The sequence below is a fragment of the Adiantum capillus-veneris genome, chromosome 20, assembly GCF_014529385.1.
Source record: "Adiantum capillus-veneris isolate H3 chromosome 20, ASM1452938v2, whole genome shotgun sequence".
Taxonomy (NCBI): Eukaryota; Viridiplantae; Streptophyta; class Polypodiopsida; order Polypodiales; family Pteridaceae; genus Adiantum; species Adiantum capillus-veneris.
In genome coordinates this window covers 13,423,597-13,435,764 of record NC_140950.1, presented here as the reverse complement: position 1 = coordinate 13,435,764, position 12,168 = coordinate 13,423,597, and the positions used below count along the sequence as shown (strand labels likewise).

The following is a 12,168-nucleotide window of genomic DNA, read 5'->3' as shown; positions in this document are numbered from 1 at the left end:
GGAAAGATTTCAGACAACAGACTAGACAGAAATCAGAGACTAAACTAAAATGTGGATACAGAAATAAGAATCAGACTTATAGACTGTAGTAAGGTTCAGATTAAAATTCAGAAGACTGGTCGAGAAGTAAGTATTACTGAAATGTATACCATGATTGAGATTACGGCGAATATGATTACAGAGAGAGAGAAAGTATAGTCGACAATACTGCCACTGATGCTCAAGTACAATTATAGCCCAAAGCGCTAATACAAGTGATAACAATTGCCAACCCGATAATAATGTAATGGGCCCTATTTATACACTTCGGTTTTACTGTAGTAATTACTCTAGTAATTACTAAGTAATTTGCTGCCCATCTTCTAAGAACATGTTCCCACATGGTGATTATCCAGTCGTCTACATCCTTCCCTTCTTTCTTGAATTTTGACAAGATTCCAAAATTTCTGAAAAAAAATTCCCGTCTGATGTTGATGTGAGACTGAAAAATCCATCGTCTGGTTCTAATGTGGAACTGAAAAATCCATTGTCTGGTTCTGATGTTGGGATGCAGGAGTTCAGCTGTCTCGTCAGAGGTCGAAGTTTGCGGCTGTAGTGAAGAAACCTCGGAGCTTGGCAATGGCGAATGGTTGATAGGAGGAAAGCGTCGCGCAGGAGATTTATGAGGAAAAATTCTAACTCTCCTTACTGTTATACGTGTTCGCGCCATAAAAGCTCCACCTGGTTGTCGTGGCAAACATGCATTGGACAAGACTGCAACCCATCCTTGTAATAATTACCACTGGCATACCACTTGACCGTTGGCCACTTAAAATTTGGAAAGTGTGTCCATACTGGTTCTGAACTGACTCCCACTCTGGCTAGACCATACTGGTACTGGTTCTCAGGTCAGCCTGATCTGGTTCTTCTAGTATTGGTTCTGAATCTGGAACTGGTTGCACATGGAAAAGACCAAAAATGTATGATTCCGGTATCTCTTGATCAACAACCTCCAGTTCTTTAGTACCTTGTTCCAACCTAGTTTGTTTGGTCTCTGAATAATAAAGTTTGATCTTTGTCCCATTATATACTCCCGGCAACATCTGTCCAGATAAATCTTTCAATCTGACTGTGCCATTGGAGAAGACCCAATCGACCTCAAAAGGTCCTGCCCAAGCAATCTTCAAATTCGGCCTCTTTGGACCCAATTTAGACTGATATAGAAGCACTAAGTCTCCTTTCTGGAATTCTCGGACTTTAATTCGGCGATCATGCCAGTGCTTCCTTCTTTGTTGAACAATCTCCTGTTCCAACATAGCTCTTTGCCTGAGTTCATCTAACTGCATCAGTTCATTCAGTCTTTTCTTAAGATCATGGTTGAAGTCTAATCCATACTTCACAGCCATTCTTAGACTGGGGATTATAAACTCCATAGGAACCATAGCTTCAGTACCATACACCATTCTGAATGGTGTCATTCCAGTAGTTACCTTATAAGCTGTCCTATAAGCCCATAGACTAGTCTGAAGCTTCAAATCCCACTGGTTTGGTTTCTTTTGCACCACCTTAGTGAGAATAGTCTTAATTGTCTTATTGCTACTTTCAGCCTGTCCATTGCATCTGGGATAGTAAGGAGTAGATTTCCGATGCTTGACTGAAAGCATATCCAATAGGATTTCCATAGTATCGTTGATAAAATGTATCCCTTGATCGGTCACAATTTCTACTGGACATCCATATCGGCAAACAATATTCTCAAACAGAAACCTTGCAGTTGACTTGGTTGTGTTGTCAGGAAGAGCCTTAGCTTCAACCCACTTGGTAACATAACAAGTAGCCATCACGATGTACTTGTTCTTCCTAGGAGTCACCTTCTTAAAAGGTCCCATAAAATCCAGTCCCCATTTCATGAATACTCCCAATGGTTGTATTGGCATTAAGGGAGTCATGTCTGTAGCTGTTGGACAGCCCATTCTTTGGCATATGTCACAAGTTTTACAAAAGCTTCTGACATCAGCAATCATTGTTTGCCACCACAGACATGCTTGCAGAATCTTCTTGTAGGTCACTTCGTTGGAAAAGTGTCCACCCGACTCGCCATTATGCGCTTCTGAAATAACTTGCATTCTTCCTTCCATAGGGACACATCTTCGAAGTATACCATCCACACCTAATCGATAAAGTACTCCTCCGATGATGGTAAATTTCATGCTTTTTATGATAAGAGCTTTCTTCTGATTCTGTTTCCAATCCTCTGGAAAGGCACCTTGGGAAAGGAATTGATAAATATCATACCATTCAGGATCCACTGATTCTTCTGCTTCTAACTGAAATAAATCAGCATCCACTGGCTCATCTCTCAGAGGTGATTCTGAATATCCGTCTGTACTTCTGGAAAGAAAGTCAGCTCCACAGTGGTTTCGGCCAGGGTTATGAAAAATTCTGAATTCAAATTCCATAAGGAACATCATCCATCTTATCAGCCTTCCTTGAATAATAACTTTGTTAATCAGAAACATAAGAGCTTGATGATCCACATAAAAATGGAATAACTTCCCCAATAGGTAATGCTTGAACTTCGCAGCACTAAAAACCATTCCGAGGGCTTCTCTTTCAGTAGTGGTATAGCCTTGTTCAGCCTGACTGAATCTCCGACTAGCAAAATAGACCAGATAGTCTGTTCTGCCATCTGGCTGAGCTAATATTGCCCCCATTGCCAATCCTGAAGCATCTACATGTACATGAAAAATAATATCCCAATTCGGTTGCCTGAGGACTGGTTTACTGGTAATGGCTTTTTTCAAATTCTGGAAACTCTCCTCACACTCAGCAGTCCAATTGAACTTACTAGTCTTCTTTGTAAGCTCATATAGTGGTACTACTTGAGAAGCAAACTTGTGTACAAATCTTCTGTAGAAATTCACATACCCCAAGAAAGAACTCAACTCAGAAGCAGTTCTGGGTACTTTAGCTTGCTGGACACACTGTATTTTGTCATTGGCCATTTCTATTCCATTGCGGGAAACCATATGTCCCAGTAGCTGTCCTTCCAAACCAGAAATACAGATTTGAATGGATTCAAACAAATCCTTTTCTCCTGACAACGTTTAAAAACCATCTCTAGGAATAGAAGGTGTTGTTCCTCATCTGAATAGATAGTGAAGTCATCCATGAAAATGGCGAGGAACCGATGAAGAAATTCATTAAACATCTCCATCATACACCGCTAAAAAGTAGTTGGTGCATTGCACAGGCCAAAAGGCATCACCAGATACATGAATGCTCCCCACTCAGTGATGAAAGTGGTCTTAGCCCTATCTTTAGGAGCAATCTGTAACTGGTTATAGCCGCTATAACCATCCATGAAGCTATACATCTCATATCCTGCAATCTCATCAAGCAACATATCAGTAAAAGGTAAGGGAAATGGATCCTTAATGGTCCGGGCATTTAGTTTCCTATAGTCAACACAAACTCTTAATTTCCCATTCTTCTTAGGAACGACGACTATGGGAAATAACCAATCACTGCTTGCTACTTCCGTAATGAACCCAGCCTTGAGAAGATTATCAATCTCCTCCTTGACCTTCTTTGCATAGTTGGGGTTCATACAGTATCTTTGCAATCTGACTGGCCTAGCATCCGATTTCAGTGGTATTCGATGCTGACAGACTTCAGGATCTACTCCCTTCAAATCTGTATGTTCCCAGGCAAATACATCTTTATAGTTCTGGAACATTTTCCGTGCCTTTTCCTTCATTGCCAGTTTCAGGTGCTTGTTGACTTTGATCATTCTGAGATTTTCCTCTAATCCCAAGTTCCATTCCTCTACTTCCTGATCATCTGGAAGCAACCAGTTTGGTCCGCCTCCTTTTCGTTTGGTCGATTCTTCAGTGTAGTCCCAAGAAGGTCCATTCATTTCTGAATCATTGTTCTGATTCAGTGGGTACTCTTCAGAGCATACTGGTTCTTCCATTATACCAGTATCAGCTGGTTCCTCCATTCTTCCAGTTAGCTGAACTGTTCTTTCCTCTGTATTGACTTCAGTAAACTGATCAGGGAATTGTCTCTTCTGCTTGTCAGCTTGCTCTTTGTTCAGCAAGACTGCATTCAAATCAATTTCTACCAAAGGAAATATGTTCATAGCTACTAGCATTCGCTCAATTTTCTTAGCTCGGTATTTTTGACACAACTCCTTCGGCCTCAGTTCCTTTTTCCAGCTCCTGGTGTTGTTGGTTTGGATTTTGATTCTGCCACTGGCCCCTTCTATGGTTAAAGTTTGGTTTGCGTAGTCATGAACAGCATGTGCTGTTCTTAACCATGCGTGGCCTAGTGGCATTCCATATGCTCTCTGCACATCCAAGACTAGGAAACATGTTTTGAATTTCTCCCTCACAACTCTTATCTGCATGTTTTCAATCATACCCGTCGCTTGTACGACTCAATGATCTGCCATTCTTACTTTGAATGGTGCTGGTTTCATGTTAGTAATACCCATTCTTTGCTGAAGATGGGCTCCCATTATGTTGACTCCTGCTCCTCCATCCAATATAACGCTTGAAAGAGGTTCCCACTGCTTCCTGACCTTGTAGTCTACCTGAATAAGTGGAACTTCATCTTCCTGGACAGCCGTCAGGTCCACTGTTCTGGCCTCTGCCTCAGTCTTGCTACGTTGTCTGATAAAGTTGGCCACCTCAGGTAAGATCTCTCTTGTATCCTCCAGCTCTACAGTCAGCTTCTGGATTCTATCACAAATTTTCACCTGAATTTCCTCACACTCCTGGTCAGACTGATTGTCAGAGCTTGAAGAACTAGTTTCTTCACACTGCCATTCTTCTTTAGCAGTACTTCTACTCTTTCCATCCACTCCCATTTCATCAGCTAGTCCATGTACTATATAGCTAGCATGGTCTCTGTCATGGCCGGTACTGACTGATCTTTATCCGCCATACTGAATGACTCTTCTGAATGGGCTGGTATCTTCTGAATGACTCTAGCTTCAGAACTCTCTGGCTGCTCTGGCAGCTTCTTAGCTAAATCCTCTGTGATTTTAGCTGCTAGTTACCGGTGCTCTTGCCACTCATCTACCACCTTTTCTTTACCTTTGGCCTTCCAAACTTCCCTTTGTTGGGCCCACTTGTTGCTGTTAAGATTGACTGGTACTTCTGAAATGTCTGGAATTTCTTTAATGATCACTCCCTTGCTCCTGGTAACTACTTTGACTGGGACTGGCTCTGGTGTCTTAGCCTCAGTAGCAGTCATTACCGGTGCATCTAGACATTGGGCTGCAAAATGACCATACTTCCCACATGTATAGCAATTCATGCTTCTGGTCTGGAAGTTGCCTCTTCCTCTTCCTCTGCCCATTCCTGGTTGGTATCCGCCACGTCCTTAACCAGTACCACTGGTACTTGGTCTCTCTTCTTGAGCTACTTTAATTGGTTTTGCCTTCACTGGTTCAGTGTAGGCAACCACTGATAGATCCGTTCCTTTCTTAAAATGGTGAATTCTGATGCCACAATTATTCCATAGGTGACCAAAGGCCTTGCAGTAGGTACATTGTGGACATTCAGTGGAAATGTGGTCCTTGGATTTACATCTTGAACACCAAGTCTCCATCTTCCGGACCGGCTGTCTTGTGTGGCTAATTTCTGCAATCTACCTAACCATTTCTTCAATTTTCTTGGTCCATGATCCCTACTTTGATTTCTCCTTTGTCCATTCATTGGAGCTGCTCTCGGAGCTGCTGGACGTTGCACTGGAATCAGAAGCTTCAGTAGCCGAACTACTGCTACTGGTCCTTCGCTTCTTGTGGCTCTTTTCTTTCTTAGCTTGCTGTTCCAGTTTTAATGCTCTTTGGACTAGATCATTGAATTTCTTTGTAGGGGCTGGTACTTCTTGTTCTCTAAGCTTTTTGCTTTTGAACCCATTCAGAAACCATGCCCTCAATCTCTTCTCAGATGGCGGTTCTTGCAACTGCCTGGTTAGTTCTTCATCTTTTCGACATAGCTGCGGATTGACAAATTCCTCTGTTTGATCTGATCCAATTCAGAGAGAATATCCTCGTCCTTTCGATTGTCGAAATATTCCAACCTGAAGGCCTTAAGTAATTTGTTATATCATCTCAGGTGGCATGTAGGGTAATGGTAATACCATTTCCTCGCTGCTTCCTTCAAGATTTGTGGAAAATATTCCCCCCAATCATCTTCATCAATGTTTTTTAGTTCAGTATACTGCTCGAAAGCTTGTATGTGAACATCTGGATCATCCTTTTTCCCTCCTTTGAATATGGGAAAGGAAATCTTCAGGGAAGCGGTGTAATCATTTCGATTACTGCTTATCCCACCATTTCTCTTCTTGGCTTCAGAATGACGCTTAGGAGCCTTCTTGCAATTGTCAGTGTCAGCATCCCAATCAATCTCTGTCTCTGTCTCAGTATCAGTATCTTCTCTGTTTTGTCTGCTAGAAGTACGGTGACTTCCCTTTCTACCCTTGACATTCTCATCTCTTTGGCGAGACTGAGAACTCTTGGAACTCTTTGCCTTTCGTGCTTCTCGTTTTGCCCGTCTGCGTCGAGAATGACTGGAGTGTTGTGAGTCCTGCACCTCCTCAGCCTGACTATGCTCCTCCTGAGCCTCAGTGTCAGTCATTTTCTCTTGCTTGGGGTCAGACTCTCTTCCTGACTCCTCAGGAATGGGGTCCACACGATTGGTAGATTTCCAGTTGGACTTTGGTGCCATCGCTGAAAACTTCAACTGGGAGAAGAGTCTTTCAATCAACGAGCTTCAGCTCGAGCCACCGTGATCGCCAAAATGGAATTGGAGCTGATCTCTTGAGACAGCTAATTCCAGTGTTGAAGATTTTCAGCTACTAGTGTGGAAAGATTTCAGACAGCAGACTAGATAGAAATCAGAGACTAAACTGAAATGTGGATACTGAAATAAGAATCAGACTTATAGATTGTAGTAAGGTTCAGATTCAGATTCAGATTCAGAAGACTGGTCGAGAAGTAAATATTACTGAAATGTATACTATGATTGAGATTACGGCGAATATGATTACAAAGAGAGAGAGAGAGTATAGCAGACAACATTGCCATTGATGCTCAAGTACAATTATACCCCAAAGCGCTAATACAAGTGATAACAATTGCCAACCCGATAATAATGTAATGGGCCCTATTTATACACTTCGGTTTTACTGTAGTAATTACTCTAGTAATTACTAAGTAATTCGCTGCCCATCTTCTAAGAACACGTTCCCACATGGTGATTATCAAGCCATCTACACTCTCTTCAAGGGTGCAAATGTCAATTTTTCAGAGCTTGTCCTTCTCTCTCAAAATGTTGGAGATGGCGCTCGCTCCCAGTGTCTCGCAGTAAACCGACCTGTGTGTGTGGGGGGGGGTGGGGGCTGTGAGTCATGTTTTTAGCCTGTTTGACGAGGCATGGCAGACAAGGGAGGTTGGCTTGGATGTGGGGCGGTCGTCGTTGTAGGGTACCCAATTGGACACGGTGTAGAGGGAAGAGCAAACGTTCAGAGCAGGTGGCGGTGCAACAACTGAGGGAGGAGGAGGGGTCGAGGGCGGAGCTTGTGGGAAGCGGGAGGCGCAAAGCTGGCACATGGGCCTGCGAGCAGACTTGGGAAAGGGACAGGCCTGGGATGAGCGGGCAGGAGTGGCAGGGGGAGGCAGATGCTCTCTCTCTCTCTCGTGCAGCCGAAAGCCGAACTTGGCAGATGTTCGCAGGGGGGACCACAGAGCAGGCAAAACCTCGCAAGCATAGCTCTCTCTCTCTCTCTCTCTCTCTCTCTCTCTCTCTCTCTCTCTCTCTGCCCCGCATCGACATTCTTGCAAAGCGCGCAAGGTGAGGCAAAGGGGATGACGTGGATTTTGTGGGGGAGGTAGAGCGGGGAGAGAATATCTCACTAGTTGGGGGTTTTCATTTAGAATGAGCCAGTATAGTAGTAGGTGCCAATAATTTCATAAAAAATAAAAAGTCCTTCACTTGTTCACACATTACAAAAATTAAGACTTAAAATTTTATTTATAGAAGATGAGATCATGGAATACATTGGAAAGCATGTCGATAGATGCTTCCTCTTTACCTTGTGTGTGCGTGCTCATTCTCAACTTCTGAAGGCTAGTCAAATGCAACAAAGGGATCCTCATGATCTCATGATGAAAGAGAGATTCGTTGCTTGCATAGACATACAAAAATTGTAGGCGCATGGGGTATCATATGTGAGCTTATTGCAACATTTAGCGAATTGAATGTTGGGGCAAAGGGCACGTTTAGAGAATCTTTTGGGATAGGTCCCAACCACCACCCTTCTCCATGGAACCGTATAGATGTCGCTAGAAACATACAGCTTTGGTGGCTTTTACAAGAGAATTAATCGATTGTATTTTGAAGTATATCCATTAGGACATATGAAGCATTCGATTACTATATTGCAATTGCGTAGAAAGTGCGATCATGGATTTGTGCATTACTATGTAGCATTTTATGCAACTTCATTTAATATATGAAAATTGACATCAAATCACAATTTGTTAGTCACCTAGCAACTACATTGAGTTAGTTTGTAGCGAGTGTCTAGGAAGAGTGGTTTGCTCAATGTGTGCTGACGATTTACAATGGAGTTTCTATATACATACTATTTGGATCTAGCAAACATGCATTCTTGGAAACTACACGGAAGGTTGTCAATTGTGACATTGATTAATGCCAAACTACAATGCTCTAATGCGACATTTCTTCAGTGAGCCTATGCGAGCCAACATGTAGATCTTGCTTTGCGACCCACAATTGGATGCTCGCTCGAATAGATCTTTGAGGTCTCTTGCGATTGATATATGACGTTAAAAGAGAAATCTACGGGCGGGGTAGACAAAAAGTTTTGGACAGATTCTCACAATAATTCCCACATTATGACTTACCTCAACATCATGAGCTTGTGTGAGGGAGGCACGGCATACCTAGCTAGGTACGATTGGGGGCAGGGGACCACCGGCCCCCCCTGTCCCCCAATTGTACCTCCGGTGGGGGGGCAGTCCCCTGCCCCCCATCGTACCTAGCTAGGTACGCCGTCCCTCCCTCACAGAAGCTCATGATGTTTTCTATTGTATGAAAAACACTGAAAAAGGCTCCCTTTTCCTACATGAGAATTTCTAAATCTTCTTGTGGTGGGTGGGCCTTCCTCAAAAGCTCTACCAGACGAATCCGCGCGCGCGCAGAGCCCCACCTTGCATGGTATAACATCAATCACCACATTATCAAAGACAAAAATGGGAGGTGTTTCAACCAAGAACCTCGCTAATATGCACATTGCCTACAACACATTGAATATTTACAAAAAAAACGAAAGATATACACACACAGAGTGATTAAATGCGACAAAGCTAATCTTGTATCTCATCCATGATGACTAGCAAGGCCATAATGTAGGCCTGGTCCACATTGGGCCACACCGAAACACTGAAGGTGTGCTTATCCAACAACACATTTGCAGCAGAAAACTTCCTCTTCACCTGCATGCTGAGAGCAACAACAAATTGCACGTTTTTATACATAGTACTAAGTACTGGCGATCTCGAGAGTGCAAATTAAGCCATGATATGCCCACTTTACCTCTGCAATTGCGCAATCGTCCCCTTGCAAAATTTGAACTTGACGACGCTCTAAGTAGATCGTAAAGTCAGGATTGTCGTCGCTTGTGTTTCCTGCAAGGAACACCTCCAACTGGGTCCTCAATTGCACAGCTTTGGCTTTCTGCACCCGGAAGAGCTTCGCTTCCTCATTGAACTGCTCGCCCAACGACGCCTCCCACTTCTCATGGGCGCTCATTAGCTGTCCACAATCACAAGAAGTTTTTGGACAGATTCTCACAATAATTCCCACATTATGACTTACCTCAACATCATGAGCTTCAAGAAGTTTTTGGACAGATTCTCACAATAATTCCCACATTATGACTTACCTCAACATCATGAGCTTCAATGAGGGAGTCACGGCATACCTAGCTAGGTACGATTGGGGGCAGGGGACCACCGGCCCTGGTATGCGGTGCCTACCGAACAGAAGCTCATGATGTTTTGTATTGTATGAAAAACAGTGAAAAAGGCTCCCTTTTCCTACACGAGAATCTTCTTGTGATGGCGTAGCAATTCTGATCATTGGTCTCTCTCTCTCTCTCTCTCTCTCACACATACACACACAACTTGCACGCGCGCAAAATGGTGAGGACGCACACACATGCATGCGGCCAGGGTTCATATATCATTGAATTGCTGCACACATAAATACAGCTGATCACCTTCGCCTTGTGGACACACAGAATAGGATGGCCTGCGTGGTCCAGGAGGACCTTCTTGTTGTGAAGGCTAAGGGCATGACTATCAATTTTGAAAACAACACGGTCCTGGCCGTCCTTGACAACAAAATCGTCGCTTCCGATGACGGCTTTCGTCTGAGAGACCTCGAGCACAACTGCAAAAGGGACGCGGGGCGCAGAAGCGCTCACCAACAACCACCACCTTCTTGCCTGACTGCATGATGCTTCCGGAGGTCAGGTTTTCTTCAATACGGAATTGGGCAGAGAACAATTACAGCAACGGAAAGCTTCAAGATCGAGAGAACTAGATCGCTCTCGGGAGTCGGCCATTTATGGTCGTTTTGACACAGGGTGGGGATGTATGCAACCTCGAGCGTCCAAGTGGCTCCTTTCTTATTTGAGGCGCATCTACCCCCTCCCTTTCCCTAGTTCTGGGTTGGCAACCAGTTCCAAGGCAACTCCTTGGCAGTAACGGCGGGTTCAGACGGCGGGTTCAGGAAGTAATACCATAAAAGTGCAACTTCCAGGCGGAAGACGTGTGGAAGGGGCTCTACCTCCAACCTTCTGTTCAGACGGGGCTAGCGGCAATCTAAGGTAAAACTCAAGAAACAATTCATAAAATCCCTATAAATCATTAAAAAAACTGCAGATGGCTTTAGAAAAGCTGCCACGCATGCACAGATTGCCAACGTGGAGGGTGTAAGTTGCTATGGGGGGGGGGGGGGGGGGGGTCAAAAGAAAAACCCTCGGATCTCTGCCGCGACGTGGCAGCAGTGTTCTGCTCTTCCGCCGCGCCATGTGAACGCTCCAGGCCAGCTGCCCCTACATGATTGGTTGCTTGCGTGTTTCTGCAGCTGTCGCCGCTCCGTCTGAACCCAGCCTAAATAAGCATCGCCCATTTATGATTCAATGAATGCGTGCAACTGAGTTGGATAGAGCACCTGGTTCTTCGAGTCTCAATCCGAGTATGGGGTACACAATCGTAGAAATGGAAAAATAATGCGAATTTGAGTTGATCTTGCTAGCAGTGAAGAGCCTGCGAAGCTTGTGACGGCCCAAGGAGTGGCGCAGAGGCGAAGGCAACCTGCATGGTAGGATGGTTTGCGGGGATGAGGGATGAGTCTGCTGATTGGCCGTTCTTCACTCATAATCCGAGTATGAGTGGCCAGGGCTAGAAAAGTACATTTTTCCTAAACGAAGAAAATAAGGGCAAACTTGAAATTCTCCCGATTTTTAGGTCAAAATTAAGATTTTGCCGATAATTACACTAAAACTTGTGAAAATTAAGATTACCGGTAATTACACTAAAACTTGTGAAAATTTCCCCGTTCTCTTAAAGGCAAGCTCAAAATATAGCCGGGATTTTAGGATTTGAGCCGGTTAAAATACACTAGACCCCGGTTTTTTTCTAACACTGTGAGTGGCAGCTGAGGCAACTAATCATGCATGGCAACTTGTCCCTTTTTGGGTCTTCAAGCTCTAACCCACCTCGAGATTTGCACTGTGTGGCCTCCATCATAGATCCCTCCTCAAGCTCTTGTGTTACCTATGAACGAGGGTGGTGCGGAGGTGGAGCGGGTTGGAAACCGCATAAAACGACATCGAGAAAGAAGTTGATTGATGTTTTACTTTTGGAGAAAGAAAAGAGGGAAATTTAAGTTAGTTCTCTTCATATCAAAACTAGTTCTTTGCTTCTCCCATGTCTTCATGTGAATGCAATATGGAGATGTTGCTGGTTGTGAACAAGTGTGCAACGTCAAACTAGCCCAGAGTTCCCACGATCCATGATGCTTAATCTTGACCATCATGGATCTCCCCTCAAGCAGCCCCCATGCAAGATAATGATGAGGGTAG

At 44.0% G+C, this 12,168-nt stretch overlaps 1 protein-coding gene across 1 annotated transcript; it reads right to left on the bottom strand.

Moving 5' to 3' along the window:
* Positions 1–8,104: 8,104 nt before the first annotated feature.
* On the bottom strand, positions 8,105–11,112 carry LOC147432131 (protein LURP-one-related 15-like). Its single transcript, XM_086491518.1, has 5 exons — positions 11,059–11,112; positions 10,822–10,938; positions 10,297–10,449; positions 9,612–9,830; positions 8,105–9,511 (listed from the first exon to the last, which is right to left on the bottom strand). Exons 1-5 carry the CDS (start codon positions 11,110–11,112, stop codon positions 9,383–9,385), a joined length of 672 nt encoding a protein of 223 aa, XP_086347644.1. The 3' UTR covers positions 8,105–9,382.
* Between the last annotated feature and the right edge of the window lie 1,056 nt (positions 11,113–12,168).

Bases quoted from the DNA above. Each gene is read 5' to 3' on its own strand.
- LOC147432131 (XM_086491518.1), bottom strand. From the start codon at position 11,112: ATGGCGCGGCGGAAGAGCAGAACACTGCTGCCACGTCGCGGCAGAGAT. The intron at 10,939-11,058 runs GTTTTTCTTTTG...AATGATTTATAG, and splicing joins GTCGCGGCAGAGATCCGAGG to GGATTTTATGAATTGTTTCT. The intron at 10,450-10,821 runs GTATTACTTCCT...GAGGTCTCTCAG, and splicing joins CTGGAAGTTGCACTTTTATG to ACGAAAGCCGTCATCGGAAG.